Source organism: Hypanus sabinus, chromosome 31, assembly GCF_030144855.1.
Source record: "Hypanus sabinus isolate sHypSab1 chromosome 31, sHypSab1.hap1, whole genome shotgun sequence".
In the NCBI taxonomy this organism is placed as follows: Eukaryota; Metazoa; Chordata; class Chondrichthyes; order Myliobatiformes; family Dasyatidae; genus Hypanus; species Hypanus sabinus.
This window is the reverse complement of record NC_082736.1, coordinates 37,568,784-37,588,259: the sequence shown is the minus strand read 5'-3', so window position 1 is coordinate 37,588,259 and position 19,476 is coordinate 37,568,784. Positions and strand designations below refer to the sequence as shown.

Here is a 19,476-nt window from a genome sequence, read left to right as displayed (position 1 = left end):
TTTTACAACCTGGATGAGGGATCTATTCCCACTTTTCCTCATCCAAGTTTGTCATGGATCCTGGAGTGGTCCTAGTGAACACCACAGTAGACTTCACCACCGTTAATTTGCAATGACTAAGGATAGACGGATTATAGAGGAGGCCAGCTGCGTTGGATTTAGGGTGTAGACTGGTGGTTGTCCATTGTGTCCAACGATGACAGGAAACCTGTGTGGGAGAGTGTGTAAAGTGGAAAAGCCGTTGCACTGGGGCAGTTTCATTCTCTTGACCTCAGAAGTCGGGTCCAGTGGTTTAAGTGGTCATCACAAACTGGGGATCTTCCTTGGTTACAGTGGGTGACCGGATGTCTTCTCTCCCTTGTCATGCCCTTCATTCTCTACGGAGTATTAAAGAACCGTCTTGCTGGCCGTTGGATCTCACTGTAGATTTCATCCACCCAGTCTGCCGGAGCTGACTTCACAGGATAGTACAGGCATGTCCCTATCTCAGAATCAGAATCAGGTTTATCATCACTAGCATGTGTCATGAAATCTGTTAACTTATCGGAGCAGTTCACTTCAATACATAATTTAGAAGAAAAAGAAAAAATATAATAAATCAATTACAATATACATATACTGAAGATTAAAAATACTGCAACATACATCACACGCAGTGCATAAACCTAAATACTGTAAGTTACTAAAATCTAATTCAGAACACAAGTGAAGTGTGCAGCGCAGGTAAACAGTAACAGCTCGCTGTCCCGGTGATGAGACCTCGGTGGGGTCAGGGAAATCATAGTCTCACAACCTGAGGAATGAAGTTGTTACTCACTCTGGCAGTCCCAGTCCTGATGCTCCTGTACCTCCTTCCTGACGGTAGTGGGTCAGAGAGATTGTGGGATGGGTGGTATGAATCTTCAACAAGGCTTTGGGCCCTTCAAGGACAACATTCTCGGTAAATGTCACAAATAGTGGAGGGTCGGGGGAGAGCCCAGTGACCCACGGTAGTTGTTACAGCCCTCTGTAGGGTCATATGGCTCGGTGCCTTTTGGAGATTCCGTACCACACAATGATGCAGCCAGGCAGGACACTCTCGATGGTGCTCCTGTAGAAAGTTGAGGAAGTGGGGTTGGGGGGCCTTGCATGACCCAATCTCCTCAAAAAGTGCTGGCGCTGCTGTGCCTTCTTGACTAAGGCAGAGGTATTGTGAGTCCAGGTCATCGTCCGTCATGTGCACACCAAGGAACTTTGCGCTCTTCACTCTCTGTACGGCAGAGCCATTGATGTGCAATGGAGAGTGGCTGATCTATAAATCTGGTTCAGACTGAACATAGGATCAAAGCCACATGGACAATGTTTCAAACGTAGTGAACGCTTTATTAGTGACCTCCTGTACCTAATATAGTGGCCACTGAGTATATGTTTGTGGTCTTCTGTTGATGTAGCCTGTCCACTTCAAGGTTATTTGATTTATTATTGCCTTCCTGTCAGCTTGAACCAGTCTGTCCATTCTCCTCTGACCTCTCTCATTAACAAGACGTCTTCACCCACAGAACTGCTGCTCATTGGATGTTTTATTCTTCCTCACACCGTTCTCTGTAAACCCTACAGACCGTTGTGCATGAAAATCCCAGGGATCAGCAGTTTCTGAGATACTCAAACCACCCCATCTGTCATCAACAATCCTTCCACAGTCAAAGTCACTTAGATCACATTTCCTCCCCATTCTGATGTTTGGTCTAAGACACAACTGAACCTCTTGACCGTGTCTGCATGCTTTTATGCATTGAGTTGCTGCCAAATGATTGACTGATTACACATTTGCATTAAGACCAAAAGACCATAAGATCTGGGAGCAGATTTAGGCCATTTTGCCCATCAAGTCTGCTCCACCATTTCATCTTGAATATTCTATTTTTCCTCTCAGCCCCAATCTCTCACCTTCTGGCCCATCCTCTCAACATCCACTCTATCAAGACCTTTCACCATTCAATAGGTTTCAATTAGGTCCCCCCTTACCCTTCTGAACTCTAGTGAATAAATGCCCAGGGCTGTCAAATGCTTTTCATATGATAAGACATTCAATCTTGAAATAATTTTTGTGAACCTCCTTTGAACACTCTCAATGTCAATATATCCTTTCTAAGATATAGGGCCCAAAACCACTCACAATACTACAAGTCAGGCCTCAACAATAAATCCTTGCTTTTATACTCTAGTCCTAGTTCGAGTTGGTGTGATTCTGTTCTGGTTATTATTTTATAGATTTATTGAGTATGCCCACAAGAAAATGAATCTCGCTGTACATGGTGTCATATATAAAATTTACCTTGAATTTTGATAAAGAAACGTGAATCATAATGTCAAAAAAGGACTCTTTCTTCCAGAACGATGGCAAAAGCTATTTTTTTTTAAAAGTCAACTATGCTTTGGGGCAAATAGTTCAGATAGATAATTGAAATGGGCGTCTTCCGTATGGATAAACAACGTAAGTGTTCGTTACACCTTTGGCCAAGAACTTCCTCGATGGTTTGGACTTCAGAGGTCAAAGGGAACTCATCCATCACCTATACTGGACCCTAGTTAATCAGTGACATTCAAGATGGGCAAAGATACACTGTAAGTGACTAGCCTCATTAGACACAGTGTCCCTTTCATTAACCATCTCTCAATAAGGCATCTGCAACCATGGGGTTCACCGATATTTTGGAGATTGTCGGAAGTCAAGGGAAGTTCCAAGCCACCCAGGTTTTCCTGATGGCAATCCTGATGTTAGTTTTGGCCTGCCAAAATCTCCTCCAGAACTTCGTGGCTGCTGTTCCTGACCACCAGTGTAGGATGCGGCTGGGAGACGAGGGCTCGAGGTACCTCAATGTGATGGAGGAGCCTCTGAGGGAGGAGTTCCTCCGGATAATCCTGCCCATGGACCGGGAAGGGAGGCTGGAAAAGTGCTGTATGTACACCTCCCAGCAGTGGCATCTCCTGGGCACCAACAAGACGCAGGGCAACGGGAGCCAACCTGACACAAAGGCGTGCACCGATGGGTGGGTGTACGACCACTCCCAGTTCACGTCGACGATTGTGACAGAGTTATGGCTGGAAATGTCCATTTTATGAATGGGTTCAGTGACCTACTCGGTGTTGTGCGACCATAACGTGCAAGGTGAGTGACAGCAATGTATCCCTTTGTAGTGCTAGCTACCCAGGTTCACTTCCCGCCGCTGTTGGTAAGGAGTGTGTACATTCTCCCTGTGACTATGGGGTTTCCTTCTGGTGCTCCAGTTTCCACCCACTTTCCAAAGACGTACAGATTTGCATTAGCAGGGCAAGGTTGTCTATTGTGTCCGGTGCACCCAAAGCAGCCTCCTCTAAATTGCTGAAACCCGTCGTAAATTGAGGACTGTTTCGTCGGGCTCCTCTGTTCCATCTGCCTTAAGTGAGACTTCCTGGTGGCCAAATATTTTAATTCCGATTCCCAAACCCGTTCCAATGTGTTAGTCCACAGCCTTCTTTTGTGCCAGGATGAGGCCACCCTCAGGGTGGAGAAGCAACACCTTATATTCCGCCTGGGTAGCCTCCAACCTGATGGCATGAATATCAATTTCTCCTTCCGGTAAAAAAAATCCCTCCTCCTCCTCCCCTCTTTCTCTATTCCCAACTCTGGCCTTTAACTTTTTCTCACCTCCCCACTGGGTCTCCTCCTCCTTCCCTTTCTCCGATGGTCCACTCTCCTCTCCTATCAGATTCCTTGCTCTGCAGTCCTTTACCTTTCCCACCCACCTGGCTTCACCCATCACCTTCTAGCTATTCTCCTTCCCCCCACCCCCAGCATCTTTTTATTCAGGCTTCTTCTCCCCCTTCCTTTCCTCTCCTGATGAAGGCCTGAAATGCTGACTGCTCATCCTCTTCCATCAACGCTGCCTGACCTGCTGAGTTCCAATGGCGCTTTGTGTCTATTTCTCTGTGTTAGTACGTTGTGGGCACGCCACATTGGTGCCAGATACGTGGTGACACTTGCCCCCCCCACCCCCAGAACCATCCTCGTTGATGCAAATGACACATTTCACTGTACATTAATGCTTCAATAAACAGGTGACAATTACTGTTCATCTTTAAATCTTCAAAAGGTTGGCAAACAGGTCAGAGAATCATACACCTTAAGTTATCATTTATTCAGGGTGGCATTTTCTTGCACACCAGGGTGATTTTGAGCAGACATTAACACTGAGTAATATATTAACATCAATAATTCTGGACTTTTTAAAGGAACAAGTGATGATTTCTGTTGGTTACTGGCCTGTATTCATCATTCTGCTATAAATAAAAGCATAACAAGACTGGTTAATTGTAAATTTGACCTCATGTTGAAGATGGTGCTGCTGAGGGCGCGTGGCAACTTGCTGGCAGTTTTCAAAGCAAAAAAATTACAACTTGATACTTCACTAACAACAACTTTTTCTGTAAAAATATCATGGTAAAAGATCACTGCAAACATGGAAGAGGTGAGTGGTCGAGGCCGGGCAGAGGGTCAAGAGGTGCGGTACAAGGCAAAGTTGTAGTGAGGTCAATGCATATTCGAGGAGAAGTCAGAGCAAAGTGGAGGCATATCTGAGACAAAGTCAGGGGAATGCAGACATCTCACCTCTCGCAGGAGTTCCGGGAGTCACCCGCATATTGATAGTGGCTCCCTGACACCCACAAGTTATATACAAAATCCCGGGAATTGATTTTTTTGAGAGGGCGAGGGAGAGCGAGAGGGAGCATCCTGATTGGTCTCTCTTTGTCCTAAGTAGACCTATCAGTTTTCTCTATGGGTGGGATTTACAGTCTCCCTCTCCCTCTCCCTCTCCCTCCCTCTCCCTCTCCCTCTCTCTCTCTCTCTCGTGTTCCAAAAAAGGAAAATATAAAACGTACTTCACCCCAGACTAAAGTGTACCCCTGCTTAACAGGGGTCAAAATTAATGACAGTGTTGCTCACTGCACTGTTTACAACAGTGACTTTTCAATTGCCCGTGGTGGGTTAAATGACTGTAAAAGACATGTTGAGGTGAGTTTAACAGGTGTCATTCATTCATTAGAATAGCTAATGTTATTTAAACTAGCTGGCTAACTGCCAAGGAGCTACTCTATTGATGTCCTACATGATGAGGCCAAACTCCCTGTAGACTTGCTTAAAGATGTCATAGAATAAAAAACAACTCCATGATAATATAATATGATATACTATAAAGTACATCTTTTAATGTCACATTTTCTGCATATACTCATCCTGGTTTACAGATTAGACAAAATCACTAAACAAAGTATTACATACACCCTTGGAGTTCGACAGGGGCGGGGCGGGGGTGCTACTTCCCTGAAATGAGTTTTTGCAGGGTGGGATGTCTGGGAATGGAGAGGAGGAATGTTGGAGTGAAGGAGATGCAGGTTTGGGGGTTGTCCACCTAAACTGAGAGTGAGGTCTGATCGATCACAGCACCAAGCTGATTTAGAAAGCTCAAGTACGGTGCAAAATGTGGCGGTGGGGTCCAGGCCCAGAGCGTATCCAAGCAACAGGGCCCTGGTCTTAGAACAAGGAATGACCCGATGTTCTGATGATTTAAACTCTGGGCCAGATGGATTGAAAAGACCAGGTCCTGCTCACTGCTCCTCAGTGTTTACTCTGCCCTTCGCTGAACCGCAGCTGAGGCTGTGGCCTGCTCTGTCCAATCGGGCTTCGTGTCTGCAGGCTCCGCAACGTCTTATTCCTATGTGCTGAACCGCGGCTGAGGCTGTGGGCCTGTTCCAGGTTTTGTGTCTGCGGGCTCTGCAACATCTTATTCCTATGTGCTGAACCGCGGCTGAGGCTGTGGGCCTGTTCCAGGTTTTGTGTCTGCGGGCTCTGCAACGTCTTATTCCTATGTGCTGAACCGCGGCTGAGGCTGTGGGCCTGTTCTGGGTTTTGTGTCTGCGGGCTCTGCAACGTCTTATTCCTATGTGCTGAACTGCGGCTGAGGCTGTGGGCCTGCTCTGTCCAACTGGGCTTCGTAACTGCAGATTCCACAATGTGGAAACTAAGGACTCGCTTTAGTTTGAAATGCTGTTTGCTTACTTTTATTGTTTGCACAAATTGTATATTTTTCTTTTTCTTCCTCTCTCTCTCTCTCACCCTCCCACCTTCCCATTTCTCCCCCTACCCCCCCAGCACATTAGGCATTTGCCAGTCTTTTTCTTAATGGGTTCTTTTGAGGTTTTTGTTTGTGGCTGCCTGTAAGGAGATGGATCTCAAAATTGAATAATGCATACATACTTCGATAATGTACTTTGACCTTTGATTGAAGACTGTTTATTGAGAATTGTCAGTACACGAGTGTAAAGGAGAACAAAATGATTGTTACTCCGGATCCGATGTTTCATTAAAATACACAATAAGATCAAGAACTCAATAAATATAAATACAGAAGATAGCTTACAGACATAGATTGATTTATGACCATAAAGTGACACTACACACGGGACTGTCAGTACCTAAGGTAACTGACAGAAAATGATAGAGTAGTGATGGTTGGGGGTGTGGAGGGGTGAACTAGGGGGTGGAGGTGTTGATCAGCCTCACTGCTTGGAGAAATAAACTGTCCTTGGGTCTGGTGGTCCTGGCGTGGATGCTAAGTAGCCTCCTCCCTGATGGGAGTGGGGCAAACAGTCCATTAAAAGAGATAGATTGAAATAATAAAGCATTTTAGAAACCCTATTTGTTAAATGATCAATATTAATCTTTCAAAAACTTACTTAGTTACCATCTCTCCTAATGAGACACAGGCCACTGAAAGCAGCTCACCAGAGTCCCCTGTCCTGGGCCAGCCTTTCGAGTTTTCCCAGGTGCAGCCTGTCTTCGAACACCCTTCCTCTCCCAGGGATGAGGTCCTCAGCACTTTTTGTTGCTCTGGGCTTTTATGAGATGAGATTGCTAGTCCCCTGTCCAGCTTCCCTCTTTCACAGCCGGGCTTGGGACCATCAATGGTGGAATTAATATTTTAAAAAGTCATTTGAAAAATAGCATCATTCCTAAATAGTAATATTATTATAATCAGAATCAGGTTTAATATCACCAGCATATGTTGTGGAATTTGTTGGCTTTGCAGCAGCAGTAGTGCATTATATAATTAATTTAATTAAATAAATCAGATAAATAATAAATAAATAAATACATCTTATAAATCAATAAGAGAGCAGAGAAAACAGTGCTCCCAGCACGTATCCCTGGAAGCAACAAAAATGCCACACCTGTCCATTCAGGGCCCCAAACAGTCCTTCCAGGTGAGGCAACACATCACCTGTGTATCTGCTGGGGTCGTCTATCGTGCCGAGTGTTCCCGATACGGCCTCCTCTACATCGGTGAGACCCGATGTAAACTGGGGGTCCGCTTCCTTGAGCACCTCTGCTCCACCCCCGGAAAGTGGAATCTCCCGGTGGCCATGCATTTTAATTCTGATTCCCATTTCCATTACGACATGTTAGTCCATGTGCCTAGATGGGGCCACCCTCAGGGAGGAGGGAGCAAGTCCTTATATTCCGTCTGTGTAGCTGCCAACCTGATGGTATGAACATCCATTTCCCTCCTTCTATTCCCTACTCTGGCCTCTTACTTCTTCTCATCAGTCTATCACCCCTCCCCCTTGGGTGCCCTCCTCTTTCCCTTTCTCCAATGGTCCACTCTCCCCTCCTATCAGCTTCCTTCATTTCCAACCATTTACCACCGAGCTTCACCTCCCACCTTACAGCTCTTCTTATTCCGGCTTCTTTCCCCTTCCTTTCCAGTCCTGAAGAAGGATTTTGGCCTGAAATGTCGACTGTTCATTCATTTCCACAGATGAAACATGTGCTGAAAACCTACAGCACAATACAGGCCCTTCAGCCCACAATGCTGTGCCAAACATGTACTTACTTTAGAAATTACCTAGGGCTACCCATAGTCCTCTATTTTTCTAAGCTCCATGTCCAGGGGTCTCCAGGGGTCTCTTAAATGAGACTGCCTAGTTACATTGACCCGCGCCTGTCCCATAGCCCTCCACACCTCTCCCATCCATACTCCTATCCAAATTTCTCTTAAATGTTGCAATCCACCACTTCCGCTAGCAGCTCATTCCACACACTCAGTGATTCCGATTCTGAGAAGATCCTGCCTCAAATTTCTCTTAAACATTTCACCCTTCACCCTTAACCCATGGTGGTCTCGCCCAACCGTAGTGGAAAAAACCTGCTTGTATTTACCCGTCATAATTTTGTATACCTCCATCAAATTCCCTCTCGATCTTCTACAGTCTGAGGAATAAAGTGCTAACCTATTTATTCTTTCCTTATAACTCAGGTCCTCAATTCCCAGTAACATCTTTGTAAATTTTCTCTGTAATCTGTGAATTATTGACAATCTTTCCTGTAGGTAGGTGACCAGAACTGCTCCATTTTAGGCCCCACCATCAATTTCAACATAACCTCTATTCTCCTGTACACAATGCTTTGATTTATGAAGGGCAATGTCCCAAAAGCTTTCTTTGTGACTATATCTACCTTCAGAACATTCTTGTAAATTTTTTCTGTACTCTTTCAATCCTATTGATATAGTATTTTTACCACTCTTCACGTGGTCTTAGATCAGCTGGATGATACAAACACCTATTCCAGTTGCAGGCTGGGTCTGTGGGCTGAGGGATGGCAGGTGAGCAGCAGACAGCATCCTGACAAGCTGCACCATTGTTCAGTACAGAAGCTGTGTGCGATGGGCAGGAAGGCTCCACAATGGGTAGAAAAATTTGCCCCGCACATCACTGGCACCAGCTTACACATCAGCAAGGACATATACAAAGAAAGGTGCTGGAAGCATCCCATCATGGACTGTTTGTCCCTCTCATTTCAGGGAGGATGCTATGTAGCATCCATCAACATCATCATTACGTGCATGTCGTATGACGTGGGTGATCGTGGTCTCTCTGTGACCATGATTATTCTTGGCTAATTCTTCTACAGAAGTGGTTTGCCATTGCCTCCTTCTGGGCAGTGTCTTTACAAGACGGGTGACCCCAGCCATTATCAATACTCTTCAGAGATTGTCAGCCTGGCGTCAGTGGTCGCATAACCAGGACTTGTGATCTGCACCGGCTGCTCATACGACCATCTACTACCTGCTCCCACAGCTTCACATGACGCTGATTGGGGGGGCTAAGCAGGTGCTACCCCTTGCCCAAGGGTGACCTGCAGGCTAGCAGAGGGAAGGAGTACTGTACACCTCCTTTGGTAGAGAGGTATCTCCAATTCCACCAGGGCCACCAGACTCAAAAACAATTCGATTTCCACACACCCCAAGCAGCTCCACCCACTAACCTACCCCAACACAACCCCCACCCCACTGCTTTATCATTTCCTGTCAGAGTTACTTTATGTACAGGCACTCCGGTGCCTAGTACAGCACAGAGTGGTGACCTGATGGAGTTCATTGCATTAGATTGTGGAGATCAAGTTATTGGATAAGACGATATTGCTGGGTCTTAGGAAATATTGAAAGGGTGAGGACTTTATTCTTTGGAACGTAGAGGAGATTTGACAGAGGTATTCAAAATTATGAGGGGCATAGATAGGGTAAATACAAGCAGGCTTTTCCCACTGAGTGTGGGGAGGGGACTACAACCAGAGGTCATGCGTTAAGAGGGAAAGGTGAAACGATTAAGGGAACATGAGGGTAAACTTCTTCACTCAGAGGGTGTTGCGAGTGTGGAATGAGCAGCCTGCACAAGTGGTGTTGTTATGTGTGATGAACAAACCAGATGGAAACGGGGTCCAGAGCTGCCCCCCCCCCCCGAACTATGCTGCTAATGAGAGAGAGATGAAGAACAGAGGTAGAGGCACCAACTACAGGAGAGGGAGAGAGGGAGAGAGGGAGAGAGGGAGAGAGGGAGAGAGGGAGAGAGGGAGAGAGGGAGAGGGATAATTTATTATTATGGCTTCTTCACTGATTGTTTACCTTTTGCTGCAAGGACACTTCTTTGCTTTTTAACATTCTTGCTGAGACAGCAGGGTGTGGCCTAGTTTGAAGGACATGGACATATTGAGTTGGTGGATGGCAGATACCCCATCAAGGGGAGATAAAAGATGGGTCTGTGGAGACACAAATGGACTCACCCCGGGACACTGAAAGAGTGTTGTGCACCCACAGGAAGGTGGGGACACTGGAGGATCGGTTCAGGAGAATCGATCTGGAGCATGGTGGATGAAGGCAGACTGGTGGGGACTTGTGTGTGTGTTCACCCTTGCCTGGGTGACGAGTCCATCACTGAAGAACGGTCTAGCCTGGAACGGAAGAGTCATAACCAGTGACCCCAACAGTACAATGGAACGAGAAGATGACAGAAGGTTTGCCTGCTACAGCTGCTCATCTCTTGCTCGCTCTCTCTCTCTCCAACAATTGCAACACAACATCAACTACCTCAACACGAACTGAACTGAACTGAACTCTGCATTATCTTAAGACTATTCATTTACCCCTAGACTTTGTTAGAGCTTGGTTTTGATTCTTATTCCTACAGTTCTGTATTTAGTATTGCTAACTTGTTTTATATGTATATTCACATTATTGATAGTGGATTACTTGGTTTGCTAATAAACTCCTTTAGTTACAGTACCATCAGACTCCAACGTATCATTCCATTTCTGCTGGCTTAGTAACCCAGTCACGGGGTACGAGCCAAATTGGGGGCTTGTCCGGGATTTGAATTTCAAATCGGGAGGTTGTTGAATTGATCAGGGTAAAATTCCCTTATCTGATTCGGTTGTGTGGGAGACCAAAAACGTAGTCAGCAGAAATGGGGATTGACTAGTTTCTAAGGGAACCAACTTCAGAGGCATTAGAGGATGCCAGGAAGTTGGAATTGTTGAATATTGCGAGACGGTTGAAATTCTCAGTGGTGAAACCGGCAATGAGAAAGATGGAGATACAGAGAGCATATTATGTATCCCAGGAGGTGTTGCAGGTAGAGGAGTTGGAGCTGTTTCCTGAAAGTAAACCTAATGGGGGGTGAGCTTCAGCTTCAGATGGAAAAGTTAAGGATGGATGAGAAGGAAAGGAAAAGGGAGCATGAGCTCCGGATAAGGATGCTGGAGGCAGAGAGGGAAAGAGAAGTGGCTGAAAGGCAGAGAGAAGAAAGGGAGAAAGAGAGTCAGTTTGAGCTGGAAAAAGAAAGGTTAAAGGCATTGCAGAGAGGGGACCAGGCAGCAGACCCAAACAGGGGGTTCAAGGTTGGTCAGGAGGTTAAGTTGGTACCCCCGTTCGAGGAGATGGATGTCGATAGGTACTTCCTCCATTTTGAGAAAGTTGCTAGGACTGGCCTAAGAGGAAGTGGGCTGTTCTGTTACAGAGTTTTCTTAAGGGGAAGGCTCAGCAAGCCTATTCTGCATTGTCTATGGATGAGGCTAAGGATTACGATGAAGTGAAAAGGGCTATACTGAGGAGTTACGAGTTGGTTCCAGAGGCATACCGGCAGAAGTTGCAGAATTTGAGAAAGCCGTGGGACCGCACGTATTTAGAGTTTGCCCGAGAAATGCACATGTATTTTGAGCACTGGTGCGCCTCAAAAGGGGTTGATGGAGATTTTGATAAACTGACACAGCTGATGCTGATCGAGCAGTTTAAAGGTTGCGTCCCTGAGGGTATGAGGACGTACCTGGACGAGAGTGAGGCAGGGACTCTGTCTGCGACTGCCAAGTTAGCAGATGAGTATGCCTTAACCCACAAGATAAAATTTCCCCCAAATAAGAGCTACCAGAGAGGCAGTAGGGACGGTAGAGAAAGCCCACCGGTTAAGTCAGAGAAGAAGCCAGGGACTACCGGAAAAGGCAAGGAGGAGAAAAATCAGGTTGGCAGGAAGTTTCCCAGCTTCATGTGTTATAATTGTGGGAAAGCTGGTTGCATAGCATCTAAGTGCCTGGCTCCGAAGCAGGAGACAGGAAAAGGAAAGACGACAACCCCAACTGGTTGCATTGAGCCAGTCGACAGACCGATGAGGAGGGTGAGGTTAGATAGACCGCAAGAGGGGCGCGAGCAGTTTACTTCGGAAGGGATGGTATCCATGAAGGAAGGGGAAACCCTAGTTCCCATGCGGATCTGGAGAGATACTGGGGCTGGTCACATTGATCATAAGGAAGGTGTTAGAATTCGGTGCTGAGACCGAGACTGGAGAGGTAAGTGTGATAAAAGGTATCGGAAAAGGGACTGAGGCTGTACCTTTGCACAAGATGTTTCTGAAATGTGACCTCGTATCTGGACCAGTCGTAATAGGGGTGCGGTCGGAACTACCGATAGACGATGTGGACGTCCTACTGGGTAACGATCTTGCAGGTGGTGATGTGTGTTCAGCAGTGAAGCTGACGAGCAAGCCTGTAAGTGCTGGGGACCCGCCCATAGATTCCAAGATTTATCCCACCTGTGCAGTAATTCACAGTATGTCTAGAAAGGCGGCAGAGGCAGGCTCCAGTTTAAATGAGTCTGGCGTTGATTTAGCTGAGATGTTTTTACCAGCCCTGTACTAGGAGAGGTTAGAGGATGGTAAAGTGGAGAACAGTGGAGCTAAGGAAAGTAAGGGAGACAAAGCAAATTTAGTGTTGTCATGCGACAAAATTTTGAACCTGGCCCTTAAGATACCCCTAGGTGGACACTTGGGAATGAGGAAGGAACATATAAAGGAGCAGAGCCAAGATGAGAAACAGATATGGCAGCTGTAAGGTCCAGGGTTAGACACGGATGACGTATCTAGCTTGAAAGAGCTGCTTGTAGTTGAAGAAATTAAGTGTGTTCCCGATGATATAAGGGCGTTCCGAGATGAAAAGGATGCCGCTACCTTGAGGGAGTCTGCTGGGTTAGCAGATGAGGTTGTTTTTAACCCGCAAGGTAGAGTTTACTCTGGATGGGAGTTGCCCAGAGAGTAACTAGGAGGATCCGAGGAACTTGGAATTTGAAATGGGGACTGATATAGGAAGCCTAGAAGAGGTAGATGTCCCGTTTGCCTGTGTTCAGGTTGTGAAGGTACCTGTGGATTCACAGGGTACTGAACCTTGTGTTGAAGCTCAGGAAAGGTCTGAGGTGTCTGATTTGGTTAAAAAGGAATGCAATCCTTTTGGCTCAGATGGACGTGGTTCAGTGAGTAAGGGGTTAACCCTGGCACCAGAGGAAAGTGAGAATTCTCAGTCACTTGTGTTAGACAGTGTTCTAAAAGTTAATGATGAGATGGAAGCTGGTGATGTGAATATTATTGAAGGAAAAGGGAAAAATATTGTTCCTAGACTTTTGAATAAGGAAAATTTAAAATCTGCATTGGTTTTAGAAGTAGTAACCATGCTGAAGGGACAGTGGGTTGGTAACAAGGTGCCTGGTAGTCTGTTATAGTTTGTTTTGAAATTTAAGGATAAACAACGTGCTGATCTTGTTCAAGTTTGTGATTTGGAGAGGCAAAACTTGGAAGTGTTGTTTTGACTAAGACAGATCACCTGCAGTTGTTAAACTGGAAACTAATAGACTTAAAGATCTTGAAGATAAAATTAATGACTTGCTTGAAATTAATGAGTGGTTTGAAAGTTCAGCAAATGGGCTTAGTCTGGAAAACATTAGTGATAAACTTGCCCGAGCAGGGAGTCTGTGAAGGCCTATTCCAAACTGGTGAGCACGCTGATCACATGAGGGTTAAGTGTTCTGTGTCGAAGTGGAAAAGAGATAATGGTTGACAAAACACCACTTTGAATAACAAGATCCGGTTCTGCAGGAATTTGATTTTTTTTTGTAACAAAGCATGTGAATAATAAAGACTAGGTCATGGTAGATTGACTGACTGAATGTTAAGTTAAAAGTGAAATATAGATTAGTATTTGTATACACTTCTGTAATGTGTTACGTGATAATCACACATGTATCAGTTTAACCTCTGTAATATACACCTAAGTTAAAAACTGTTCCACTGTAGAAAAAGAATTACTGTCACTTATTCTGGCGTCACAGCATTTTGAGGTTTACACTTGTCCGGCACAGAAGCCATTGATAGTTTATACTGATCACAACCCATTGGTATTTTTGAATAACATGAAGAATAAAAATAGGCGGTTCTTAAGTTGAAGTCTGATGCTACAAGAATTTGATATTAAAATACAACATGTAAAGGGAACTGACAATGTAATTGCTGATTGTTTATCCAGGTGTTAAATTTGAAATTATATCCGTGTTACCCTGTTGATTAATGACTACTTCTGTATTAGACTCTGTATTGTGCATCTATGTTTTAATTTTCACCCCCCAGTAAAAATTATTTTAAGGGTGGGGGTGTTATGTGTGATGAACAAACCAGTTGGAAATGGGGTCCAGAGCTGACACCCCCCGGGAACTATGCTGCTAATGAGAGAGAGATGAAGAACAGAGGTAGAGGCACCAACTACAGATAAGAGAGAGAGAGAGAGAGAGAGAGAGAGAGAGATGGATGATTTATTATTATGGCTTCTACACTGATTGTTAACCTTTTGCTGCAAGGACACTTCTTTGCTCGTTAATATTCTTGCTGAGACAGCAGGTAGTGGCCTACTTTGATGGACATGGACATGTTGAGTTGATGGATGGCTGATACCCCATCAAGGGGAGATAAAATACGGGTCTGCGGAGACACAGATAGACACACCCCTGGACACTGAAAGAGTGTTGTGCACCCACAAGAAGGTGGGGGCCCTGGAGGATCGGTTCAGGAGAATTGGTCCGGAGCACGGTGGATGAAGGCAGACCGGTGGGGACTTGTGTGTGTGTTCACCCTTGCCTGGGTGACGAGTCCATCACTGAAGAACGGTCCAACCTGGAACAGAAGGGTCATAACCGCTGACCCCAACGGTACAATGGAACAAGAAGATGACGGAAGGTTTGCCTGTTGCAGCTGCTCATCTCTTGCTCTCTCTCCAACAATTGCAACACAACAACAACTACCTCAACACGAACTGAACTGAACAGAACTCTGCATTATCTTAAGACTATTCATTTACCCCTAGACTTTGATAGAGCTTGGTTTTGATTCTTATTCCTACAGTTCTGTGTTTAGTATTGCTAACCTGTTTTATATGTATATTCACATTATTGATACTGGATTACTTGCTTTGTCAATAAACACCTTTAGTATCAGTACCACCAGACTCCAACGTATCATTCCATTTCTGCTGGCTTAGTAACCTGGTCACGGGGTACGTGACAGTGTAAGAGTCGTTTGGATAGGTAATGTGAACAGTAGGGATACGGAGGCCTATGGTCCTCTGAAGCCGTCTTCCAATTTCATCATCCTCATTGGCTGACTCGACGTTCCTAAGCTGAACATCACAACTCCTTATCTTTGACAGAACCCCAAACACCACTAGCAGAACACCTTGCTCCCACAGAAAGCCATTAAATGAATGACCCACTTGAGACATAGAGGAAGAATAATGCCGTTCGGCCCATTGAGTCTACTCTAGCATTCGATCATGGCTGATTCGATTCCATTGAGTCTATTCTAGCATTCGATCATGGCCGATCATTCCTCTCAATCCCTTTTCCACTGTCATCTCCCCATAACCCCTGACATCCTCGCTAATCAACTGCCTATCAACCTCCACTTTGAGGTCCAGGTGTGTCTTCAGACTTGAGGTGTTGCCCGAGAGGATGGAGCTGAGACGTTCGCACCGTTCAGTAAGATTCACCGGTTCTTCGGGTCTCCTGCACCAAAGGAGGGTTCAGTTACGTCATCTTGAACTGCCTGAATTCCTCCAGGTATCGGGTGACTGGTGGCAGCGATCTGCGGGCGAGGCAACTGCTGGCTGCTGGGCCTAAGGCAGGAGCAGGCCTGCGCCTGGCCACCCCTCACTGCCGGGAGACCAGGCCGCAGCCTGGCAGAGCAGAGGGGTGGTGGGTCGGGCCAAGAGCTGGTCCCGGCTTTGGGTCAGTGGGGTGGGGGGGGGGTGTGAGTGGAGTCTGCTGTGGTGGGTCCAGAGTTACTGGGGGAGTGGCAGCTGCTGTCACTCAGCATCTGGGCCTGTCCTTGGCTCTGTGGGAGAAGCCAGGGAGTGGCAGTAGAGGGTTGCCTCTCTGACTGGTGGAGTGCCACAGGATTTGGTGCTGGGTCCATTGTTTGTCATCTATATCAATGTTCTGGATGATAATGTAGTTAACTGGATCAGCAAATCTGCAGATGATACTATGACTGGAGGTGTCGTGGACACTGAGGAAGACTATCAAAGCTTTTAGAGAGGTCTGGACCAGCTGGAGAAACGGGCTGAAATACGGCAGATGGGCTTTAATGCAGACAAGTGTGAGGTGTCAGCCAGGGTAGGTCTTACACAGGGCATTGGGGAGTGCGACGGAACAAAGGGATCAGGGAATACAGATCCATAATTCATTTAAAGTGGCTTCACAGGTAGATGGAGTCAAAAAGAAAGATTTTGGTACATTGATCTTCATCAATCAAAATACTGAGTATAGGAACAACACACACAAAATGCTGGTGGAACACAACAGGCCAGGCAGCATCTATAACGAGAAGCACTGTTGACGTTTCCGGCCGAGACCCTTCGTCAGGTCTAACTGAAAGGAAAAATAAAAGCCCCAATACTGAGTATAGGAGATGGGATGTTATGTTGAAGTTGTGTATGACATTGGTGAGGCTGAATTTGGAGGATTGTGTGTGGTTTTGCTCACTTACAAACTGGAAGGATGTAAATAAAGTTGAAAGAGTTCAGAGAAAAGGACGTTGCCAGGTCTGGAGGATCTAAGTTATAAGGAAAGATTGAATAGGTTCTGACTTTGTTCCTTGGAATGTCGAAGACTGAGGGGAGATTTGAAAGAGGTAAACAAAATTACACGGGGGACAGACAGGGTAAATGCAAACAGGCTTTTTCCGCTGAGGTTGGTGGGACTGCAACCAGAGGTCATGGGTTAAGGGTAAAAGGTGAAAAGTTTGAAGGGGACAAGAGGGGAAACTTCTTCACTCAGAGGGTGGTGAGAGGGCGGAACGAGCTGCTAGCTCAAGTGGTGCCTGTGAGCGCGATTTCAATGTTTAAGAGAAATCTGGACAGGTACATGGACGGTAGGGGTACGGGGAGATATGGTCCCAGTGGAGGCAGTTTAAATGGTTTGGCATACAGTCGATGGGCTGAAGGACCTGTTTCTGTGCTGTACTCTCTATGACTCTGTGACTCTGAAAAGGGTATTGACATGAAATATCTATCGCCTGTGAATGCCCATGGGGGCTCTTGACACCGTTCTGCACTGTCCTCCCCCTCCGCTCTCAGAGCTGTGAAATGTCTTTTTGCACGGCTTTCTTCACTTTTTAATGTATTTCGTACTGTGACATAGTTCTTTTACGTACTGCGCTGAACTGTGGCTGAAGAACAACAAATTTCAGTGATAACAAAGCGATTCAGATTCTGATGCTCCCTGGCACACTTGAAGCCAGGCCTGGTTTTAATTCCAACCACATCTGCTCACAGACACAAACACAAAACCTTGCACCGACCGATCCAAGGTCTCTCAGTCACAGGGAGGCTGCTCGAGATCGCGGCGGGGGGGTGGGTGGGGGGAGCAGCTAAGAATTGCAATGTGCTGACCTAATTAAATGCACTGTTTGCACTGGTGGATGCCCATTCCAATTTCTTCTGCCCCCCCATAATGTCTCATCCCAGCTAGAAAGTAATTAATTATGAGCTGGCTTATTTAAAAAAGGGGGAGAAATTATCCCTGGTGACCTTGGAATGGTTTCCAAAGCAACCGTGTGGCTGGTTTCCATTTAAGCACTCTGACTGGCCATTGTCCGAGTTGGCCATGATGGTAGGCACTCCTGGCAACCATCAAAGGGACCAATCAGAGAATATGTACACTGGAAGAACTCAGCAGGTCAGGCAGCATCCGTGAGAAAAGAGTAGCCAAAGTTTCAGGCCGAGACCCTTCATCGGGAATGGGGGGGGGGGGTAGAGAGGGCCGAAGCCCAGAAATAGAGACAGGGGAGGGGGTAGGGCCTAGGGGCGTCTGGTGAAAAACCAATCAGAGGAAAGATAAAGTGTGAGGGGATAAGCATGAAAGAACTGTAGAGATAAAGAAGCAGAAAATTGAAAGGGGAGAGAGGCAGAGAGGGACCTGGGATAGGGGGAGCGGGAGGGGGAGAGAATTACCGTAAATTGGAGAACTCAATGTTCATTCCACCAGGCTGGAGGCTACCCAGGTAGGTGTGTTGCTCCTCCAATCTGACTTTGGCCTCATCATGGCAGTAGAGGAGGCCATGTATGGACATATCTAGATGGGAATGAGAGGCAGAGTTGGTGGGTGGCAACCGGGAGGTCCTGTCTATTGTGATGGATGGAGCGTAGGTGCTTGATGAAGCGGTCCCCCAATCTGTGGTCGGGTCTCACAGATGTAGAGGAGGCTGCACCGGGAACACCAGATTAACAATAGAAGACTCCAGCAGCCTCACAGGTGAACTGTCTGGGCCTTTTCTACTGCCATGATGAGGCCAAACTCAGGTTGGAGGAGCAACACCTCATCTACCGTCTGGATAGCCTCCAGCCTGGTGGTATGAACGTTGAATTCTCCAATTTCCGGTAATTCCCTCCCCCCTATCCTAGGTCCCTCTCTGCCTCTCTCCCCTTTCAATTTCTTTATCTCTTCTTCTGCTTCTTTATCTCTACAGTTCTTTCATGCTTATCCCCTCCCCCCTTTACCTTTCCTCTGATTGGTTTTCCACCTGGCGCCTCTAGGCCCTACCCCCTCCCCTAACTCTATTACTGGGCTTCGGCGCACTCTTCCCCCCCACTCCTGATGAAGGGTCTCGGCCCAAAACTCTTTTCTCATGGATGCTGCCTGACCTGCTGAGTTCTTCCAGTGTTGTGTACGTATTCTTTGATCCACAGCATCTGCAGTTGTATTTTTGTGTTTTGACCAATCAGAGAGCTCGGTAGAGCAGGCAAGCAGGTCCTTTGGCCAAACTCAGCCCAGCTCACCAGGCTGTGCAATTTGCCCCACTTGTTGCTGCTTGGCTCACATCCTATACGACCATAAGACATAGAATCAGAATCAGGCCATTCAGCCCATCGAGTCTGCTCCATCCTTTCATCATGGCTGATTTATTACCTCTCTCAACCCCATTCTCCTGCCTTCTCTTTGTAACTGTTGACGCCCTGATTAATCAACGATCTATCAGCCTCTGCTTCAAAGATACCCAATGACTTGTCCGCCACAGCTGAACAAGGCAACAAATGCCTCAGATTCACCACCAATTTCAAATTTCTGGGTGTCAATACCTCTAAGGATCTAACCTGGTCCCAACATATCAATACAGCCATAAAGAAGGCAAGACAGTGGCTATATTGCATTAGAGAAGATTTGGCTTGTCACCTAAAACACTCATACATTTCTACAGATGTACCGAGGAGAGCATTCTGACTGGCTGCATCACCATCTGCTATGGGGTGGGGGGGGGTGT

At 46.3% G+C, this 19,476-nt stretch overlaps 1 protein-coding gene across 1 annotated transcript; it reads left to right on the top strand.

Annotated features, from left to right (window-relative positions):
* The first annotated feature begins 4,470 nt into the window (after positions 1–4,470).
* LOC132383681 (uncharacterized) lies at positions 4,471–15,149 on the top strand. The gene is made up of 2 exons (XM_059954872.1): positions 4,471–4,487; positions 10,173–15,149. Exon 2 carries the CDS (start codon positions 11,416–11,418, stop codon positions 12,175–12,177), a length of 762 nt encoding a protein of 253 aa, XP_059810855.1. The 5' UTR covers positions 4,471–4,487; positions 10,173–11,415; the 3' UTR covers positions 12,178–15,149.
* The last annotated feature ends 4,327 nt before the right edge of the window (positions 15,150–19,476 follow it).